At 41.6% G+C, this 20,262-nt stretch overlaps 1 protein-coding gene and 1 long non-coding RNA gene across 2 annotated transcripts in view; one reads left to right on the forward strand and one right to left on the reverse strand.

Moving 5' to 3' along the window:
* Positions 1 to 15,732, forward strand: part of LOC310845688 — a 33,174-nt gene extending 17,442 nt beyond the window's left edge. The window contains exons 2-4 of the long non-coding RNA XR_014564902.1: positions 8,699 to 8,816; positions 10,906 to 10,991; positions 15,621 to 15,732. This is a non-coding gene — a long non-coding RNA (uncharacterized lncRNA). The remainder of the gene's footprint in view (positions 1 to 8,698; positions 8,817 to 10,905; positions 10,992 to 15,620) is intronic.
* Positions 10,861 to 19,117, reverse strand: NPS (neuropeptide S). Its single transcript, XM_083741128.1, has 3 exons — positions 19,015 to 19,117; positions 18,809 to 18,890; positions 10,861 to 12,061 (listed from the first exon to the last, which is right to left on the reverse strand). The coding sequence occupies exons 1-3, from the start codon at positions 19,020 to 19,022 to the stop codon at positions 11,882 to 11,884; spliced, it is 270 nt and encodes an 89-aa protein (XP_083597254.1). The 5' UTR covers positions 19,023 to 19,117; the 3' UTR covers positions 10,861 to 11,881.
* Positions 19,118 to 20,262: the final 1,145 nt, after the last annotated feature.

Here is a 20,262-nt window from a genome sequence, read left to right on the forward strand (position 1 = left end):
TTCCACTTATTGAAGAATACTTACTTGGAGGTCAGAAACAGGTTAATAATTCTGGCTTGCTGCTGACCTCCTTCTTCCTGTGGAAATACATCCACTGGATTCAAGAGTATTTTATCCGGCAATGACCTTGAAACAGCAGCACATGCAATTATCATGCCATGAAGCTTGATTACTGTAATTCCCCTTTAGCACTGCCTTTCCGTCTAATGCAGTTTGTTCAAACTGCTGCAGTAGTATCAGCTGCTGCTACCGCCACAAAATTTTGTGTTCAGGCTTGAGCTGACACTATCATCTTGATCCCGCTCAGCAGGATGCCCATATAATAAAACCCCAGGTCTTGTTGTGTGAGGAAGCCATGAATAGTGAGGGGAGGGATATGAGGGAAAAAATGACTGGGCAAAGTGGGAATGTCCTGAATGAGCAGAGTCCCACTTTATCAGTATGTTGAATGGCTATTGGTGCTGTTTATTCCACTCCATGTTTTATCCTCCTGCACTAGTCTCCAAAGCCTCATTTGACTGTGTTGATATGTATTACAATTAGGACCAGCAATAAAATGTCACAGTGTGGATTGCTTCAGCCAAAGTGCCATTTCCAGGAAAAACTTTCTTGCAAATGGAAAACTCTATTCCATTCGCCCTCCTGAATTCTGCTATTTCTACCTAGTTCTCAGTAGGCTGTTTTAGGGAGCCTTGTTTCTTAGTGTCCCCCCTAAATATTTTTTGCACCTCTACAAATCTAGGAGTTCATACCAGCTTTCTTATGCATGTATGCTTAAAAATCAACATTTGGAGAACAAATATAGGTTTTTAGAATGGAGTCTTATTTTTGATTACTGTACTTCCAAACAGAAATGAATAATCCAAGGGCTAAGACAGGTGGGACACACGGTTCGAGTAAATCAATGTAATGTTATTTATAAGATGTTATGCAGGTATATATCCTACAAATGTTTCCTAGACCATTTTTTCCTCAAGAACACAAAGGATTATTTAAAGCTTCCAACATAAAATGTAGTGAATTAATGCAATGTGGATCTTTTGTTCCATTGCAGAATATTAAACTAGACTTGTCTCTAAAGGTGAGCAGCTTGTGTTTAGCTGTGTGGTGATTTTTCCAAAAACCTAAACTTCAAAAAAAAAAAAAAATCCAGGGAGAGAGAGAGGGGAAAACGAATTCCAAAACAGAAAGCTGCCCTGAAATATCTGCAGGTAAAAAAAAAAAAAGTGTTCCTGAGTCAGAGACTGTCTCATAGCTATAAAAGACATAAACCATCTATAATCCCATTCCAACATTGAAAGGAGTAATATTCATATATCAAGGTGCTGAGGCGCTTTTAGCATTCTACTTTTTTTTTTTTAAGGAAGGCATTCATCTTTATGACAAAAATAATTGTGGAATACTAAACCGCAGTGACTTCAGCCTTCCTCAGAAAAAAAATGCACAAAAATTTAAAGAACTATGGCCTTATTCCAGAAAATTAAGGAAGTGCAAAAAATTATATATCTTTAGGTCAGCATGTGAGGAACAGAAACCATGCACTACTAACCAGCCTCTCTCATGTCTGAAGCTTTCACACATCCTCTGTAACCCCCCCCCCCCCGCCCCGTGGGTATGAACATCTTCATAAATAGTGGCACAGCCTAAACTACTTCCCTACACTGAGCAGAGGCATTGTACGAAACCATGGTGATCAGCAGCTCAATTGTGTCTAGATTGGCATAACAAAGATTGTCTAGGCTGTGGCTAGGCTGGCATAACTCACAGTGAGATTCTGGTCTTCTATGCCAGACTCTCATGCTATACAGAGTGATGGGTGGGGGACAATTTGAAACAGATTAACAAACTGAAGTTGAGTCCCAACATAGATGCCAATAAACATCTGCAGAGACAGATGGTTTGAAGGAAACAAGTGAAAATACATGCTAAGTACTGAACAGTTGGGCCAGAAACTGCCACACTTGGCCAGGCTGAATAGTACCTTTAAAATATTCTCACAGGTGTCTTTGGGACAGATTAATAGTGTTGCAGCAAATGCAGAGGAACTATAATTCTGCAGTCCAAGAGGTGTGCTTTATTTGAACATCTCTCCACATACTAAAGTTCATTCACTACCTAGGTCAGTATATCAGTGAAATTAATAGTTCCTCCGCAGTATCTTATCATGTCAAGTGAGGCATCTCAGCCCATCATAAAAGTCAACAAATGCAGCAGACTTTCCATATCTTTGAATGCAGAAGTGTGCTCTTTTCTGAAATTGTTCTCGCAACGGAGGCAAGGATGAAAACCAAGGGATATTGTAGGCAATAATGTTCAAGTAAGGCGGGGGTGGGGGGGGGGAAGAACCTTCTGAATTCCTCCTCCCGTATGGAGTTTAATCCCATAAGACCATTGTCCATTGATCGGTACTGTGCGCCGGAAAGCAATACAGTATTTGAAGGCTGCTCTCTGAGGAAAAGAGATAGCAACCTGCACTGTGTTATACACTTGATTTCATTCTGACATCCTAGTGAAGATAAATGTAGTTCATTTCCCAAGTAAAGTATATAAATAACACCTTAATTACTGATCATAGGGAGTGATTTGCAGGGGCTGGAATGCCCAAACATCTCAACTGCTACAATACATTGTAAAGGAAGAGAAGGGAGCAATCTGTTCTTAAGTGAAGCTGAGCCATACTCAACCTGCGTAAGCCTCCGCTTTCCATGCCCCTCTCTGCTTGGCTTTGAATAATGCATTGTACGATGATCTGACAATAGTGCATCACTCAGCATCCTAATGCAATAGCAGCTATTTTGCAGTACTTGTGGTTGGTGTTTGGGCTTTTTAAAAGGAAATTTGAAAGAAAATACAAACACATACTGTATGAGATACATGAGAAAACACACACACAATAATAAATCATTGAAAGGATGAGATCAGTTCATGTTTGTATTTAAGGAAGTAGCTGAATCATATATTACAAGGCATAGGCAATGATATTCTGGCATCAGAGTGGGTATGAAATAACCATACAATCAAAAGTAAAGATTCTCTAATTATTATTTTTTAAACCCCCAAACCTCCATCTTATACTGTACCAAATAAAGGAAGTCAGAAACCACCTTCCTAATTCCTTCAAACTCAGTACCTTCCATGGTACACACCCACACACCCACACACACCCACACACACCTTTCATGTTTCAGACCACATCTTTTGTTTTCCAGGAACACCTGTATTTATCATTCAATTAACACCAACAAAAACCCTTTCAGTTTAACATGTTATGTTAACAGCTTTCCATGTTCATTCAATCTCCAAAATGACAGGAAATTACAGTACTTAAAGACCATGCATTTAAAAGACAAGTTGTTTAGGCCATGTGGATATAGTACGGTACCCTATCCTGTGATCAGTTTCAGCTTCACCACTACTTTAGAGCAGGATAGTTGGTAGTGGCAAAAGTGACGAACCAAAGTCCCCAATTTCTCTGTTTGCTGGAAGAGACTTATAGAGTACAAGCAACTGTCTGAAACTATCTTACAACTGCAGAACCTCATTCCATTACAAGTACCCAACTGGCAACCAATACCACCCACTAAGCCACAGCATTTTATTCTAGAATCAATGCAGACTGAGTACTTGTATTTCTACATAGTCTGCCCCAAAGCTAGATCTATTGCACATTCCTTGCCCCTGAAAAGTGCTTATTGACAAACTGGTTGCGTTTCAAAAACCAAAGTGCATTCCACAGAGTGATTCCACTTTAACCCTCAGTGTGTCCATTGGAAAACAGATGTAGGAGGTTCTAGCAATGCAGGGAGCAATCCATACATGCCCAGTAACATTGTGGGTGAATGTATACCAAGATTACAATCGCCATTTCCTTCCTCATTCAACTGCAGGGAGGAAAAAGCATGGATCAAGCGACCAGAGCCACCCTTGTGGATGGCAGGATATAGGACTCAATTTAGACTGAAAGCAGCATGTTGAGGGCAAGCATGAATGATTCTGGTCTGCACTTTAGTACAAATGATTTAGTAGGTACACAACTATATAATGGTAGTTTGGGCCCAATAATGGCAGGAGGCAATTCAGCCAACTCACCCTTAGCATGGAATCACAAATTACTGTAGGCTATAAAAGCTAAGCACAATAAATGCTTGTCAAATCCACTGATGCTTTGTTTGGGGTGGGGAGGGAAATTAATATTGAGTATACAGTAGTTTAGAACTGACTTTCTAACCTTCCTGTTAATTTTACCTCAATTACTTTAATGGGGCGCGGGGGTAGGTGCTGGTCTCCAATACTAATGCCTGAACTTGTTACTATCCCCTGACCGTTAGCCTCCACCTGTTCCATATCCCTCACACACTGGCCACCATGCTGCAGGGGGCGCCACAACAATACTGTAGAATGGAGCATGAGAGGCGCCAAGTGCAAATTTTAGTGTCGCTCAGGGCGCTAATGGAATTTGAGAGCCCAAAGCCCTCCTCTGATGGTTTTGCACCAAAGCAAAGTTGCTGCTTTACCATAGCTAAACATTTATATGCTTTGCATGCAAAAGCTCTCAGTTTCAGTTTCCAGCACTTCCAGTAAGAGTTGGGAAATTCTTTTAATAAAAAAGCAAAATATTTGAAAGCAAAAAAGAACAGAAAAGAAAGAAAGAAAGAAAGAAAGAAAGAAAGAAAGAAAGAAAGAAAGAAAGAGAGAGAGAGAGAGAGAGAGAAAGAGGCAAGGGGGAAAGGCCATGTAGCCAGCAAAGAAAGAAATCAAACACTGTCTTCTCAGTCCTCTCTTTCTGACTGTTCTTTTGTTTCATTGCATAGTCGACTCTCTGCCAATTCCTGTCTAATTATGTGACTGACTTAACACTCTTATTGACATGCTGTGTCTAGCACAACACAAATGTTGCCATATTTCTGAGCATGAAAATGAACCTAAAACTGTGAAACATAAAGTGGCAGGTCACAGGATACACTTTTTGGGCATCGTTGAACAATAGTTAAAATATGCTTGTGAATGCAGTGCTTTCATCGCCCAAGAAGCTAACAAGATTCATTTTGCCAGGAGAGTGGAATAGCTTGTACAGCAAGCTAAAACGAACAAACAAAGCAAAGGAGGCCAAAAGGAAAAGCCTGTTAAAACACTTCACTTGTCATAACACTGGAGAGCTGCTTATTAAGGCAGATAGAACAGAGGAGGACCTCTCAGTCCAATTGGCTGTAATGGTGACAAGAGGAAATAATACTTTGTGGTCAAAGAGGTATAAAGGACCAGCAATATTGTTAAATCTAAAAATGTTGAACAACACTTTATTGAATGTATAGTCTGCTGTTGGGGATCCTGAGTTTGCTTGACAAGGCTACTGCCATTTTATAAAAGGCATAATTGTCCAATGCCTTTATGAGGAGGACCAATCAACATTTTACAAAATCATGGCATGCTTGCAGGTTCTCCAGAAGTCTTCATTGGGCAAGATATTACACAAAGTTGGGTGAATGAGGAACACACACTTTCTCTTCCTCTGTTTCTTTCTTTACTGTAAAGGTAAAGGGACCCCTGACCATTAGGTCCAGTCGTGGCCGACTCTGGGGTTGTGGCGCTCATCTTGCTTTATTGGCTGAGGGAGCCGGCGTACAGCTTCCAGGTCATGTGGCCAGCATGACTAAGCCGCTTCTGGTGAACCAGAGCAGCGCACGGAAATGCCGCTTACCTTCCCGCTGGAGCAGCACCTATTTATCTACTTGCACTTTGACGTGCTTTTGAACTGCTAGGTTGGCAGGAGCAGGGACCAAGCAACTGGACAAAGTACAAAAGTATAAAGCATAAAACAAAGGACTGTGGATGTCGTAACCATAGGGTCAGCTTGTAGACTATTCCCAGATGGACTTTGCAGGTAGAAGCCTGTACTAGGTGTTAAAGGTTACATACCTTGTGTTGTAAGCAAGACCTGTACCATGTCTTATATAAAACTCACCCATTCCAGTTTAGAAAGTAAAAAAGAAACATGGCAGGTCTGGGTTACAAACCAGGTTTATGCCCCCAAAATACAGCAGCTATTGTTTCTTTACACCAGACATCTGTAACACCTAAAAGACTAAAGACTTATCCACACTTGCCTTTCCAGGTTCCATCCACACTTTAAAGCTCCAGGTCTGAATGCCCCCCCTTTTTTTTGCTTTGGAGCTTTCCCCACGAAAGCCAACTCTTTAAAACTTAATCTGCAACAAACCTGAATTGGTGTTTGCTCTGACAGAGAGCTAAAGAGCGTGGGTTGTGGTTTTTTTTGCAGGGATAAAGTTCTGAGGCCCCCGAAACACACACAAACACTTGGACATGGAGCTTTTGAGAATGGACCTGTGTCTAGAAAGAGCAGGGCAAAAGGTTTATTTAGTCTGCACTCTCCATTGCAAAACATCCACATTTCTGCTTGCCCTGTGCTTTCTAGGCCACAGGTCTGAGTTGCTTTTTGTTTGCCTCACTTTCCTGGGGAAAACCCACCGTTTACCACTGAATCAATGCTCAGAAAACCCAACTGACATTTGTTCTGATTCAGCAATAACCATCAGGTTTCCCTGGAGGAAAGCTGTGGAATAAGCAGAAGTGTGGATGAGCCCCAAGTCTACAAGCTGACTTTCTGGCTAATTTCTCCTACTCGTCCACTTGCCTGATGCCTGTTCTGCAGAACTCAATCCATTTGTGACATTTTGGCCAGTCCTAATAAACATATTGCCTGACTGTCTATTGGAGCCCCCCCCCCCCTTTTATGGACCAACATTACCTTTGCTTTCTATGTGCCATTTTGCATGGTCCAGACTGCATTCTGAAGGAGTGTACAGTGTTTGAAGCTTGTCTGCACACGTATGACTGCACCCAATATTAACCATCCTCAAAGCAGACCCACTGGGACTAATGCACTTGTCAAACAAATCCATTGTTTCAGGGGTCTATGCTGACAGAGCAGGACCCCACAGCCAGAGAACAGAGGAGGCCACCGTGGCTACAGCCACACATTATTCTTTTGCTGCTGTCATCTTTTGTGTCATTTTGTACTGCAGGCTTCAGTCTTCTGGGTTCCACATGCCAGTAGTGGGCAAGGGCAGGGGCAAAAGTAGGTGGAGCAATTGATGTATTGTACAGTAGGCTAGTTTCTACAAAAAAGGGCTGGTGAGGGTGCTCCACTGGGTTTTCCATCATCTGAACATCTTGTGACAAGCCAGGGGAAGAACCTTCGCTACTGTGGCACCCAGCTTTTGGAACCAACGTCACAACAGACGCCAATCTTAGTTGTGTTCTAGGTTGAAAGCCTATTTATTCTGCCAAGCACCTGCTGGTTTTTTAATACATAGCTTTAAGTGGTTTATTTTAATTGATATGTTTTCTGTTGTGGATTGTTGTATTTATTATTTTAGTTTATTGTTGTGTTAATGCCTCTTGTAGACTACCCTGGAATTATACAATGATGGGTTGTGTATAATTTTTAAAAATAAATGTATGTTCCCTACACAGATCTTGATGTTTTGCAGCTGAGATTCCTGCCATACATTGCATTAACAGTGAAGAAGATAGGGCATTACGGTAAATCTAGTGAGTGAAAAAGCTAACCTAAGTAAAGATTAGGGCGTGTATAGAGAGGCACTCGTGTGTGTGTGTGTGTGTGTGTGTGTGTGTGTGTGTGTGTTGGCCAGTACCTTTGTCCTCAACCTTTTTTGCATGAACTATTTCTTTTCCAAGGGTGACCAAGAAAAAAGATTACTTTCGACCTGCAGTCTAAACTAGTACAGCCCACTCTTATCACCTCATTCTGTTGCATGTGTAGACAAGGCTTCATGCACAGATAAGGCATTGATGCCTACAAGTCAGCCCCACTGACTTCTGCAACAGACTTAATTCCCAGATCATATCCATAGGATCAGGTTGCATGTGACATGGAAACCAATTCTGGGGATTAAATGGGATTTACTTCTAGTAACTGTCCTTAGAACTGAGGTTCTAGCAGCTTATCCATCATCTAATTCCCACATGACACTTCATGTTAACATTTCGCTTTAAAAAGCTCATGTGTCTAAGTCCTGGAATACACAGGGGGTTAGCAGTGGGGTGGGGTGTGTTGATTTGCTTTGTAATATATGTGCCAGTTTCCTTCCATGCAGTGATTTTTATTTGTATTTTATTGTGCTAATAATAACTAATATACCCTTTTCACATCTGTCTTGTTCTTTCCTGCAATCAAAATGACGTTTAGATCTAAAAGTGGCAGGAGGCTCTTTCCTATTATGCTTACAGTGGTTTGTGATACTAAATTACCCATATATATGCAAATAAAAGCAAATTACCATATCGAAACAGAAAGAACCTCCTTTTCAAAATGTGCATGGCAATAATCAAATTGCTGTATGCCATTACAATAACTAAATTTCAATCTTGTAAGTTAAATAATGTGCTTTATATATCTAGTTATCTAACCGCCTATTTTGCCTGTAAGCTGCAAACAGTAAAAATGTTCCCTTTCCCCATTTCTCATGTTGTTGTTTCAGAGGTTTTATATTCGGGCTTGGTGTTCTCTCACACATGCACACAAAAGCCACATAAGTTGCAATTTGAAACACTACTGTGAACAAGAGGCTATTTGGATTGAGGCATTGATGCAGGTTATGACAGGGCAAGGTCATTCAATATTGGGCAACGCTGTAATTTGTATCATTACTTGCAGGGAAATTGTTAGAGGAGTGGCTGACAAGAACCCAGCCTCTAAAGTCTGACCCAGAGGGAACTGCTAAGAGAAGCAGATCAATCGCTTGCAGCAGCAATCTCATGCCCAGAAGAGACCGGTATGATTAATCCCTCTTGGAGTCTGATTCACCGACCTTGGCTGCATACTAGACTTCTCTGCTCATAACCATCCTGTCATGCTTCGAGTCAAAGTGGTGAAGCAGTAATAAAAAGAAACAAAAAGCTGGACATTTCCCAGTCACATCACTGCATGATTATGGGTTGACTAGAGTTTTTCTAAACCACATTAGGGCCAGTTCTTAAGATACAGGAGAACTGCTGCTCCCATATGGATACATTCCATGCTACTCCAAAACATTAGAACTACAAAACATCTGGGAGTATTCAGCAAAGTAGTGTCCCCTCCCCACTCTGCAACAGAGAAGGACAACAGTGGCTTATAAAGCCATCCTGGTCCTTGGCATCTCCCATGTGACCTCACTATTTAAATATTATAGGAATGAAGATAGGGAAATAGGAAGGACACTCCTTCTGGGTGGCAAAAATTAATGATTCTGTGTACAGAACCATGGATTGTAATTATTCAATATGTACCTAAATACTAACCTGATCTCAATATAGATAGTTAGGATGATGGCTCATAGCCTTTTCTAAAAATAGTGGAATTTGGTATAAGTGTTTCACCAGCCATCTGAGCAGTTTACTATAAGTAAAGATTGCAATTCAGCTGATAGTGAGGGATGAATGTGAAAAGATTATTACAGGTTGGTTGGCACTTGGGAATATAATAAACCATCCAGGCAATTATGATCTCAAGTCTGCTCAAGCTGACATGAAGAAAGAAAGAAAGAAAGAAAGAAAGAAAGAAAGAAAGAAAGAAAGAAAGAAAGAAAGAAAGAAAGAAAAGTAACCAAGTGATATTCTAGGCTTCCATTTGAATCACCCCAACAAATTTCTGTGCTTGTCTATTGTTGTGTATGGAAGCCACTCTGAAGACAGACTTATAAATCGATGGTTGCAATTGGTTTCAGGCGTGCCTGGTTTCTAGTGTAATCCAATGGGTAAAAGCTCACAGTCTTCCCCATTCCTGTCTGGTCCCCAAAGTTGCTTTGTGTTTACATCACAATATTGGCCTCAGGGACTCCCATGCAGAGTTGGCAACATTGGGTGCATGCTGAGGCCCATTTGCAATCTGTGCATCCAACTCCTGGCCCTGCTGCTCTTCCTTCTCATTGATGTTTGCTGTTCACTTGCCCTCTCCAAGCAAGCACTGAGAGAAGCGAGGAGAAGGCTCTGCACAGTAATCTCAGCACACCTTGTCCCCTGTCTTGAAGGGTACTGTTAAATGACACCGGAGGGAGAAGCAAAGGTATGTGCAAAGCAGCAGCAGTAAGGAAGAAGAGAATGTGTGCCCACTGAGGGAAGAGGCCCACTGGTAGCATCTTGCTTACCTCCCCGCCAAGTTTGAATTGGCACTGTTCCCCTGCTGACATGGGGATTCTCCATACATAAAAAGGCTCTTAGTAGTGTCTGTACTTCTATGCTACCAGTATATTGTACTTCCCAACCACTGGTATCCAAAGATTTGGGAGCAAAAGAACAACATTATGTGCATTTTTTGTTGGTAGTATTGTTTGATGCAGTGTACATAATTCTGGCTAACATAGGTTAGTTGGAGTGCCCACCCCCCCCCATAGACCACTTGAAATTTGTTGAGGGTCTTGGTGGACCACAATGCCTGATGTAGCTATTTTGATGTGCTGTGCTACATCCTAATGATATTTTAAATTATATTTTTATGGACACACCTCGGACAATGTGAATGAAGCTCACAGATCTTTGGTGGTCCATGGACCAGTTTGGGAACCCCTGCATTGGAAGGAAGTCTGCATTCTAAAATATACCAATGATGCTCCTCCCAAGTGACTTCAGGTAAATCAGAAATCTCCAACTCTTTTTGACAATTTGTGCCACAAAAAATGTCCACCCTTCAGCTTGTACATAGTTTTTATTCATATGAAAACAATGATAGATGATGCTGTTTCTTTTTATGCACTTAAGACAAGTCAAATTTATTATTCAGATTTTACATCTGCTTTTACAAATGTAATTATTACTGTTGAAAAGCTTAAATGTAAGTTTTGAATTTACCTTATACAATGATTAATATGTTTGCTTTGCTTTCAGAATGCAGCTAATCGAATGCCTTCATAACATCTTTATGCCAGCATGCAGAAATTCTTACATCACTTCTCTGAGGAAATGGCCACAAGGTAAAAGTCACACAAATAATGTAACTCAGCAGATGACCTTTTCTTGTTGACAAAATCTACAATGTTTTGAGACTGCACAGCTAACCAGGTCTATTTTTGTACAGCAGAGGAATAAACACAGAGACATAAAGAGGAAACTAGACTAGTTTCTGTTATAGCACACCCATTAGTTGATAGTTGGTTCATCTGAATATATGATTCTGTACATAGAGGATAATCTATATAATGATTAGGGGAAGGATATGTTATGCACATTAATCTACTTTCACTGGCGTCAATACTGGGACTAAAAACTTAACTTGTCCAAAATATAGTTCAAAACACTTTCTTGTAGAACCTGTATTGAAGAACGCTTGGTTTTCTGACACCCCTGCAGATTGAATTTGGCTTTCTGTTCCATGCAACTTCCATTTATCCAAATACCCAGTGCTTTCTATGAATGAGATTGTACTAAAATGGTTTCATGTAAATGAGCATTGTGTCAGCAAAATTACAAAACAGCGCTTCTGTGTACTAGAGATGAGCACATTCAGATTATTAAATTGGTTTCTTCACAACAGGTTCCAAATGGTTCATAACAAAACACAAGTCCCATATTTGTGTTAAGACATCTGTTAACAGGTGAAATGAAACCAAAAACACTTTTTATATCAACGCAAAAATGTATGCTGTTATTTTTTATTTTTTTAAAGAAATGCCTTTGAACAATCACATTTGCTTCACTTGGCTTGTACCATTTCAAATAAACATCTGTTTACATTATGAACACACTGATACATTTGTCTCTGTTGGCTCCATTTCTCATCTAAAAATGCAGTACAAACAATTTTAAAGCACATTCAGTTTAACTTTATACATTCTGATTTGTAGGTATTTCCTCCAGCACTTGCTTATGACTTGGCTCTTTGATAGGAATTTTTTTTAATTCCTGAGCCAACCCCATTCCGAAAGGACCTCTTAATATAAGACTTCTCCAGAAAAGGCTTTAACAATGCTAGTTTTTCGGACCCATCCACCTTGGCTAGGCAACTATTGAGCAGGAGGAGACAGTAATCAGAGTTCCCAGACAGCTGGCAATTCAAAGAAAAAGGATTATTGCTCTGAGGATTTTGGTTTGTTTGTCTGTTTTTTTTAAAAAAAATAACAGATAAGGAAAAGCCATGTTATGGATTTATATGCTTGTGACAGGGGCACATACGTACGTATACACACAAACTCATTTAGGCTTAAAAAGACATGGATGAATTTGTATTAGCTGTAGATTAAGGCTATAGAATGTCAGGTTTTCATAAGGTCCATGGATATGAAAGCACAGCTTACCTGGAGGAATTGTTAGTATTGTAGACTGTGCTCAGAAGCGAGCCATTTTACTGTATCATTAATGATGTTCTATTGTTCTGGCTTTCTTTTAAGATAGGGCTACTTTTCCTGTCGCTGATTTTTGTGTGTGTGACTAATCATCTGCTGACAGGAAAGACATGCTGACAGGAAAGAAAATACCTTTATATAGTCAAACTTCAGAGTGCACGGCTGATGCTTTTTAATGAGGCTTTGAGGTATTATCTTTCCCCAACCTTGTCTTAAGGGCTCAGGGAGACACACAATAGCACCCTTTTGACATGTAATCCTTACTAGCACCCTTTGAACTCAGGTAGGTCGACAAATTGCAACTTTTTGTGCCCTGTGAAATTGCTGACCAGGGCTTGGAACCTGGGTCTTCTCCCTTTAAAGGCAGCCATATGCTTTGTCCACCACAGCTTTGGGGGTTAAGATGCTATACGCCTTAGCTGACCAGGCCCTCAGACATGCTTCAACAATGAATGCGTGGCAGCACTTGTGAATGGCAGCTAAGCTTCCATTCAAAAGTGGCACTGCTGTCCACTGCTGAACTCACCATAGCCAGTGAATGGTGTCATGGTCAGGTGAGGCTGCTAAGTGGCCCTTCCAAGCCATGGGACCAGTGGATAGGGTCTGACCTGGTAGACTGCTGGCCCCAGGCCTGAGTCCTTGCCCTATCACATAGTTCACGCAATCTGGCCCCTCCTCAAAACCAGCATGTGGAAAATGAAAACAGTGGCTCTCATGGCAAGGTAGGACATGGGAGATTTGTGGCAATGCAGCTGCCAGTGACAGGTACTCATGGGAGACTCAATGAGCCCCAAAGCAGCACAAGCTGTTTGTGGGGAGTAAATTTAAATACTCTGACCAGCAGACCTTGCCATTTTCTATCCACTATTTAAATTTCCTACGATGTCCCAGAGCAACACTGTGTTGCAGGCAATGTTGGAAATTTAAGTGGATTCTAGGTTCAGTCACCCAGTGCTACCCAAAGGACAGGACTAGTAAAATCATCTAAAGGAGGTAGGCTGGCATCATTAGTGGGCTGAGGCAGTGAGGTCCTGCAGCTGGCCAAGGGTGCTGAGTGCCTAAGCCCGGCCTGATGACTTCATTTTAGCTGAGAAGCATGAGCCGCCTGCACCTCCAGGCTTGGGCTGGACTAGGTAGATCTAGTTTTGGACTCATGGGTTAAAAATTAAGTTGTACCCCCCAGTGGGGTCCTGGGATCCCCCAAATCCTGGAGATTTCTAATCATAGAGCTAAAAATTTCAAGGGAGACTGGCCAAACCATCTGTGGGCTTTCCTCACTTTCCAGAAATACCCAACACTTACAACATGCTTAATGCAAAAGCTCTTGAATTTCCAGAGGTGTAATAATAACCACACAGGGTTTGGGATATTTTATAATATATTTTAAAGGCAAATAGACAATGAATATGGTGTGTGCATGTGCGTAATGAAACAATGAATGTATTTAATGATTCATATTCTCGCAATGAGATCCAATAAGAATGCTATTAAAAATGGATGACCTCTAATCAATATCCTGGCCAAAAAAACAAAACCCCAACAACAAACCTCATAATTATTGCACAGAAACAGAAGCTTATTGATATTTAATTGAAATTCAATACAAGGGGCAGACTAATGCGTCCCACTTATACAGGCAATGCATTTTATTAATTAAAAGGTGATTGCATAATTGTAATATGAAACTACTTTTAGTTTACAGCTCTATAAATATAAGCACAGAGCAATCCTAACTCCCACCTGTTGAAGGTGGAGGGTTAGGATGTGCCAGATGTTTTGCACAACCTTTTTTTTTTTTGCTAGGCTACATGATAGAGCCCCTCTGCTCTCCCTCCTGGCAGAAGTGGCTGTTAACAGACTACCTCTTGCTTCTGCTGTACTGACTAGAGTTGGCACAGCAGAAAAATGGGGGGGGGGCTGTGTTCATCATCTGCCCTGGCCAGTTTGAGCAGAAGGACTTTGGATATAGCAGGGTTCCACCACTGACCACCCCAGTTGGGAGTTAAGTTTGGTAGCTAAGTCTCTTTGAATTCATTGAGTCTTATTTTTGAATGTATAGGATTGCACTGTTACATCCATTTTGATTCTCAGCTTGTCTATAAATCCAGAAATGGCCCTGGTCATTCCATAAAAGGTGTGTGTGTGATGGAGAACACCCATATTGAAAGATGCTATCTGTCCCAAGTTGGATCCAGTTTATCCTTGCAATTAATGTTTTAGTGCTGGCTCTGTAAAAACCACCATCGATGCAGAGACGGATTATATCATTTAGAAGCATTTTTACTAATTTCATTTCCTCAAAAGCTTGTCTTCATTTGTTTTAACGATAAAGCTAACTTTTCTAATTACATGCTCTAGACTCAAGCTCTGCGATACCCACCTATATACAGTGTATATTACTTGTCTGAGCAGGAAGAAGTTCACTGGGCACTGAAATGAACACTCCCAAGTTAGGTGGAGTTACGAACCTGGACCATTTGTTCATCCTGCCCAGTGTTTGCTGCTTTACTGACTGGCGATGACACTGCACAGTTTCAAGGCCAAACTAGTTGCAAGATTAAATGTTTATTTGCATTGGTGGCAATGGGGCATTTCCTCCTTATGCAAATAGCAACTTCAGAGGATGAAGTTTCCTCAGGATTGGAGCTGGGGAGGAAATGGTTACATTCCTTCCCCATACCTGCTGAGATGCTGCTAATGATCAGATCCCTGTTCCATGGGTGCTATTTGCATATATATAGCCATTTTAAATGCACATTTAACATCATGTCTTCCTGGAGATGCTAGGACTTGAACCTGGGATCTTTTGCAAGCAAAGTGTGTGCTGGACCACTAAGGTATGGTGGGTCTTCCTTCCTCCTAAGCCATCTTTCAGAGGCATGCCACAACTTGGGAGGAGAAGGGACTGGAAGCAGCACTGTAACACTATGGTAAAGTCTAGTAGTGGAGGAAGCTTCAGTCAGATTACATACGACCCAGTGTAAAAGGAGTGGCCAAATTCCCGCAGGTGGTGGTTTCCTGACAATATTACACATAGCTAGAAGAAGAAAAGTGGAGAATGAAGAATTCTACAAGATATTTTTACAGCTGTGGGATATACAGAAACACGGGACTTAATTACTGTAATAAAACTACAGTCTAATTGAGTATTACAAAGCATCGATGATCATCCTGGACAATATATCTGCTTTTTCAGTGGTAATTTCTTTTGATTCACAGAAAATTAATTTATCTCACTTGTCATTTGGCTTTGGTCCAAAGAAACTTAGGAGCAGCAGGATCTTTCAGCGCACGGTGTGTTTGGAGATAAACTGCATCTTGTACGTGAGGATTGGGCACAAGGGGACGCTCTGGTGCTAATGAATGCAGTTGCTCATGGTCTTGCTCTACAGCTGGCTGTGATGCTGTTCCCTCCTGCCCGGCAGGTATTGCAAATCCACACAATCTGTTTCATTCCATGAATTCATTTATGGATCTTAAGGATGCCAGTGACTACAACAAAAGGAAGCCCTTTTGGTTGTGCCACATGCTGCAGATGTTCCTCATGACTCCTGTGGGGACGCCTACCTTGTGGGTCTCCTGGAAACCCTTTGGGGAAGAGAGCACTGTCAGATTATGGGGAGGGAAATGAGTAGCCAAGCATTATTCGGAGGTGAAAGTGGGTCTGGTGCTCTCTCCCAGAACAAGGCAATGGCTCTTAGAAAGGGAGGAGTCCCATCCACCTAGATGTAGTGCCCACTTACAGGCTAGACATTCCCACTGGAATAGGGATTCACACCGCACCTTGGCTTAAAAGTTTGTCACTGATCCTGGACCCATGAATCATAGCCCTTTCTTCTAGATCAGGCTGTTCTGTCTTGTGGGCTGTATTTACCGGTACTCTTTTCCTGCTGCCAAGTCTGTACTATTCTCCTGCTTTAATAAAAATCTCTCCCTGACATACAAATCAGAGCATCTGCTGTCATGTTTTGGGATGGGAGCAAGGACAGCGTATCCCACTCCACCCCTAGGTAAAAGGTAAGGTAAAGGTACCCCTGCCCGTACGGGCCAGTCTTGACAGACTCTGGGGTTGTGCACCCATCTCACTTAAGAGGCCAGGGGCCAGCGCTGTCCGGAGACACTTCCGGGTCACGTGGCCAGTGTGACATCGCTGCTCTGGCGAGCCAGAGCCGCACACGGAAACGCCGTTTACCTTCCCGCTGGTAAGCGGTCCCCATTTATCTACTTGCACCCGGAGGTGCTTTCGAACTGCTAGGTTGGCAGGCGCTGGGACGGAACAACGGGAGCGCACCCCGCCACGGGGATTCGAACCGCCGACCTTTTGATCGGCAAGCCCTAGGCGCTGAGGCTTTTACCCACAGCGCCACCCGCGTCCCTACTCCACCCCTAGTCATGCTTTAAAAAATACATGGCAGGTTGCAATTATGTTGAAATCACTTTTGTACCACTTTAACAGCCATGACTTTCCCCAAAGAATCCTGGGAACTGTAGTTTGTTCAGGATGCTGAGAGTTGATAGGAAAGCCCTCACAGAGCTACAATTGCCAGCTCTGTTAACAAACTACAGTTCCCAGGACTCTTTGCTGGAAGTTGTCACAAGTGTTAAATTAGTGTAGGAAAGGTTTTAGCAGTATGGTGTGGATGTGACCATAGTATGGAAGGAGATGCTCACACGCATTCCCTTCAAAAGCAATGTGACTAGAAGGTATCAACACCTTTACTTGAAATTGAGTCTCATTGGAAGCCCTGGCAAAACTACACATGGTGTGGTGCAATGTGTGTGCCTGGATCTACTAATGTCTTCGTCCTTTTCCAAAAGCAGATGTTGAAGGGGCAGTTTTGATGGGAGTAAAGACACAAATTGCTTTGCCAGCCTAATTCCCCAATACAACTCATTTCCCAGAGCTGCTGTTCACCATAGGTCCAATCCAACTGCATTTATGTTTTCTTCCGTTCAGCTAATAGCAGCTGAGTGGTGGTGATTTATACTAGAAAATCGGCACCAGCAAAAAGGCTCTCAGTTGTAGGGAGATGGATACAATGGCTTTTATCCAACCACTCCCTTTATCTGACAGAGCCTTTTCTGAAGGAGTTCTATCAGTCTAAGACTTTCCTTCCAGGGTAGGGAACCTTTTAATGCAGTCCATTTAGTATGGGAACCCCGATTCAGATCCCTTCCCAACCCCAGGAAAGTCTCTCGCTGTTCCTTCAGAAAGTTGTGGAGAATATAAAATATAAATTGCACGACACAGCATGCAATATTAAATACACCATTTCCCCAAAGTCATAAATAATACCAGTGAAGCTTTTGAGAATGAATTCCCAGAATTAAGCAAGTGCTGAAATATCATCTTTAGTTTCCTATAGGAATGTTGTGGTGTTTTAATGAGATATTTTTTAAAGGCTCAGGTGTGGAATAACAAAAAATAATAATAAATGTTTTTATTATTACAAATAATGGAGCAGCCGCCCACGTGTATGGAAGTGATTTCCCCACCCTCCAACAATATTTTGTCTAACACTGAGATTGTACTGTTAGTTTTTAATGTACGAACAACACATTTAAAGCATATTCAAAGCACATACACACCCGCCAAGAATCCTTAGATGCTAGGGGGGGAAGTAAGCTAAAGGTGCTGCGCATTGTAGTTCTGTGTGAGGTAAACTAGTTCCCAGGAATCATGAGTGGGATGCTTTGCATTATTATTCAAATATCTGCTAAATGAGTTTTGCACCTGTGCATCTTAAGCTTTGAGAAATAATTGGTTTAGCGCTCTCTCTTCTTAACCAAGTAGAGTCTTTCCATTGTTAGATACAGCCTTAACTTTCAGAAAATATTAGTACTGTGCTCATTTGTTAAAATGTGATTCCCCACCCCCACCTAAACATTAAAACCATTCTGTTTTCTTCAAATCTATAGCAGGTCTCCATCATAGAATCAGTGTTTTAAGTTAATAAAGATATAAGTAGTGCAATCCTATACAGGTCCTGCACACACTGATCTGGGGGAAAGTTCCATGGAATCCAAGGAGACTTACTACTTAATAAATAAATATAAGTCAGATTGCACTGCTAGATAGATATATTGGAGAAAAGTGATTGGGCGGGGGGGGGGGGAGGGAGAAGCCATACTAAATCAAGTTTATAGCATCGAACACATTAATTCTCAGTTTCACGCTTCAATCACTGGAACAGCATCCCTCACATAAAGTGACTAAAGTCTGGATTCATGGAAATCAATAAGTGGAAGGTTGTTACAGCTTTTGTAGATGCACAAAAATGCTCAACAGAACAGGTCCTAGGTAATGCCATAGCTAGACTTCGATAAAGGGCATTTGACAGAATTAAGTTGAGTATGTTTAATAATGTTGGTGCTTAAAGAAGTTTTATATGATATTTTAAAAATTAATTACATAGTATATCTCTAGCTAAGTAAGGTTTATTGCTTACCGTAGAAGGGACAAGAGGGTAACATCTCCACATCTGCATTGCCGAGATCCAGAGAATTAATAGAACATTTAGCCTGAGGAGACTGGATAAAAAACACCCAAAATGGAAAAAACCACCACAAATTAGTTTAACACCCGTTCAGAAGACAAATGACATTTTATACATGATGCTATAATTTTCCCTAAACATATATCTGATATATTTACCTGATCATTTCTTCTATTCTATTTTATGAAACTTTCAGCTGCAAGTAGAAATCCACAGCTGTATAAGCACTCCCCTTATCTTACTCCTAAACAACCATTTTATACCAAAGGTTCAGGAGCAAAAATGTCACCAAATCGCATTTATGTCTGACTAATTGGTCACCGGTTGGCCTTTATTCTTGTTAAATGGGAGTGGGGAGATGCAAGGAGGCAGCTTCATTCCCAGCATGGAGATACCAAGTGACTAAACTGACAACATTGCCATTAAAAGCATGGCATTTTAACAAGGCATTTAAAATCATTCACACCTGGCCTTTGTCTCTGTGGGACAAATTGTCCAATGTCTACACTGTTTTATAAAGGTGTACTGTTGTATAAAGGTGTTGTATATAGGGCTTGGGAGGGAAAGGGGGGGGAGAGAATCCCCACACCAATTTATTAAGCAAGAATATTTTAAAGAATTTTTATTCCAGGGTTGATTTGTATTTTTGAAATTTGTACATGATATTTGCACAGCACTTTGCCTACTTCCCTAGTGCACAATTTTTAATAGGAACGGGACTAAATCTGGTCAGATCTTAGATGGTCAGCTTAGCAGGTGTGTCATGGACCAATCTGAGGTAATCCTACAGTACTGGCACTCTCACAGATGTGGATGGAAGCCTGTAGCTCAGTGACAGAGCACCCACCTTACATGCAAAAGATTCCAGGTTCATCCCAGGGGCCTCTCCCAGCCTTGCCATGTGTGTGCACACACACACCAACCCTATTTCACCCTGGCCTGGCCACAGAAGATGCTCACAGGTTGCAGCGTCAAACGAGTCAAGGGAGGGAGAGGCATTTTGATGCTTGGCTTCATTGGCACAGAATTTGCCGTTACACACATAGTCACCTAGACAGCATCTTAAAAAGTAGAGACATCACCTTGCCAACAAAGGTCCGTATAGTAAAACCATTGTTTTTCCCAGTAGTGATGTATGGAAGTGAGAGCTGGACCATAAAGAAGGCTGATCGCCGAAGAATTGATGCTTTTGAATTATGGTGCTGGAGGAGACTCTTGAGTGTCCCATGGACTGCAAGAAGATCAAACCGATCCATTCTTAAGGAAATCAGCCCTGAGTGCTCACTGGAAGGACAGATCCTGAAGCTGAGACTCCAGTACTTTGGCCACCTCATGAGAAGAGAAGACTCCCTGGAAAAGACCCTGATGTTGGGAAAGATGGAGGGCACAAGGAGAAGGGGACGACA

Source organism: Podarcis gaigeae (assembly GCF_964106915.1).
Source record: "Podarcis gaigeae genome assembly, chromosome: 5".
In the NCBI taxonomy this organism is placed as follows: Eukaryota; Metazoa; Chordata; class Lepidosauria; order Squamata; family Lacertidae; genus Podarcis; species Podarcis gaigeae.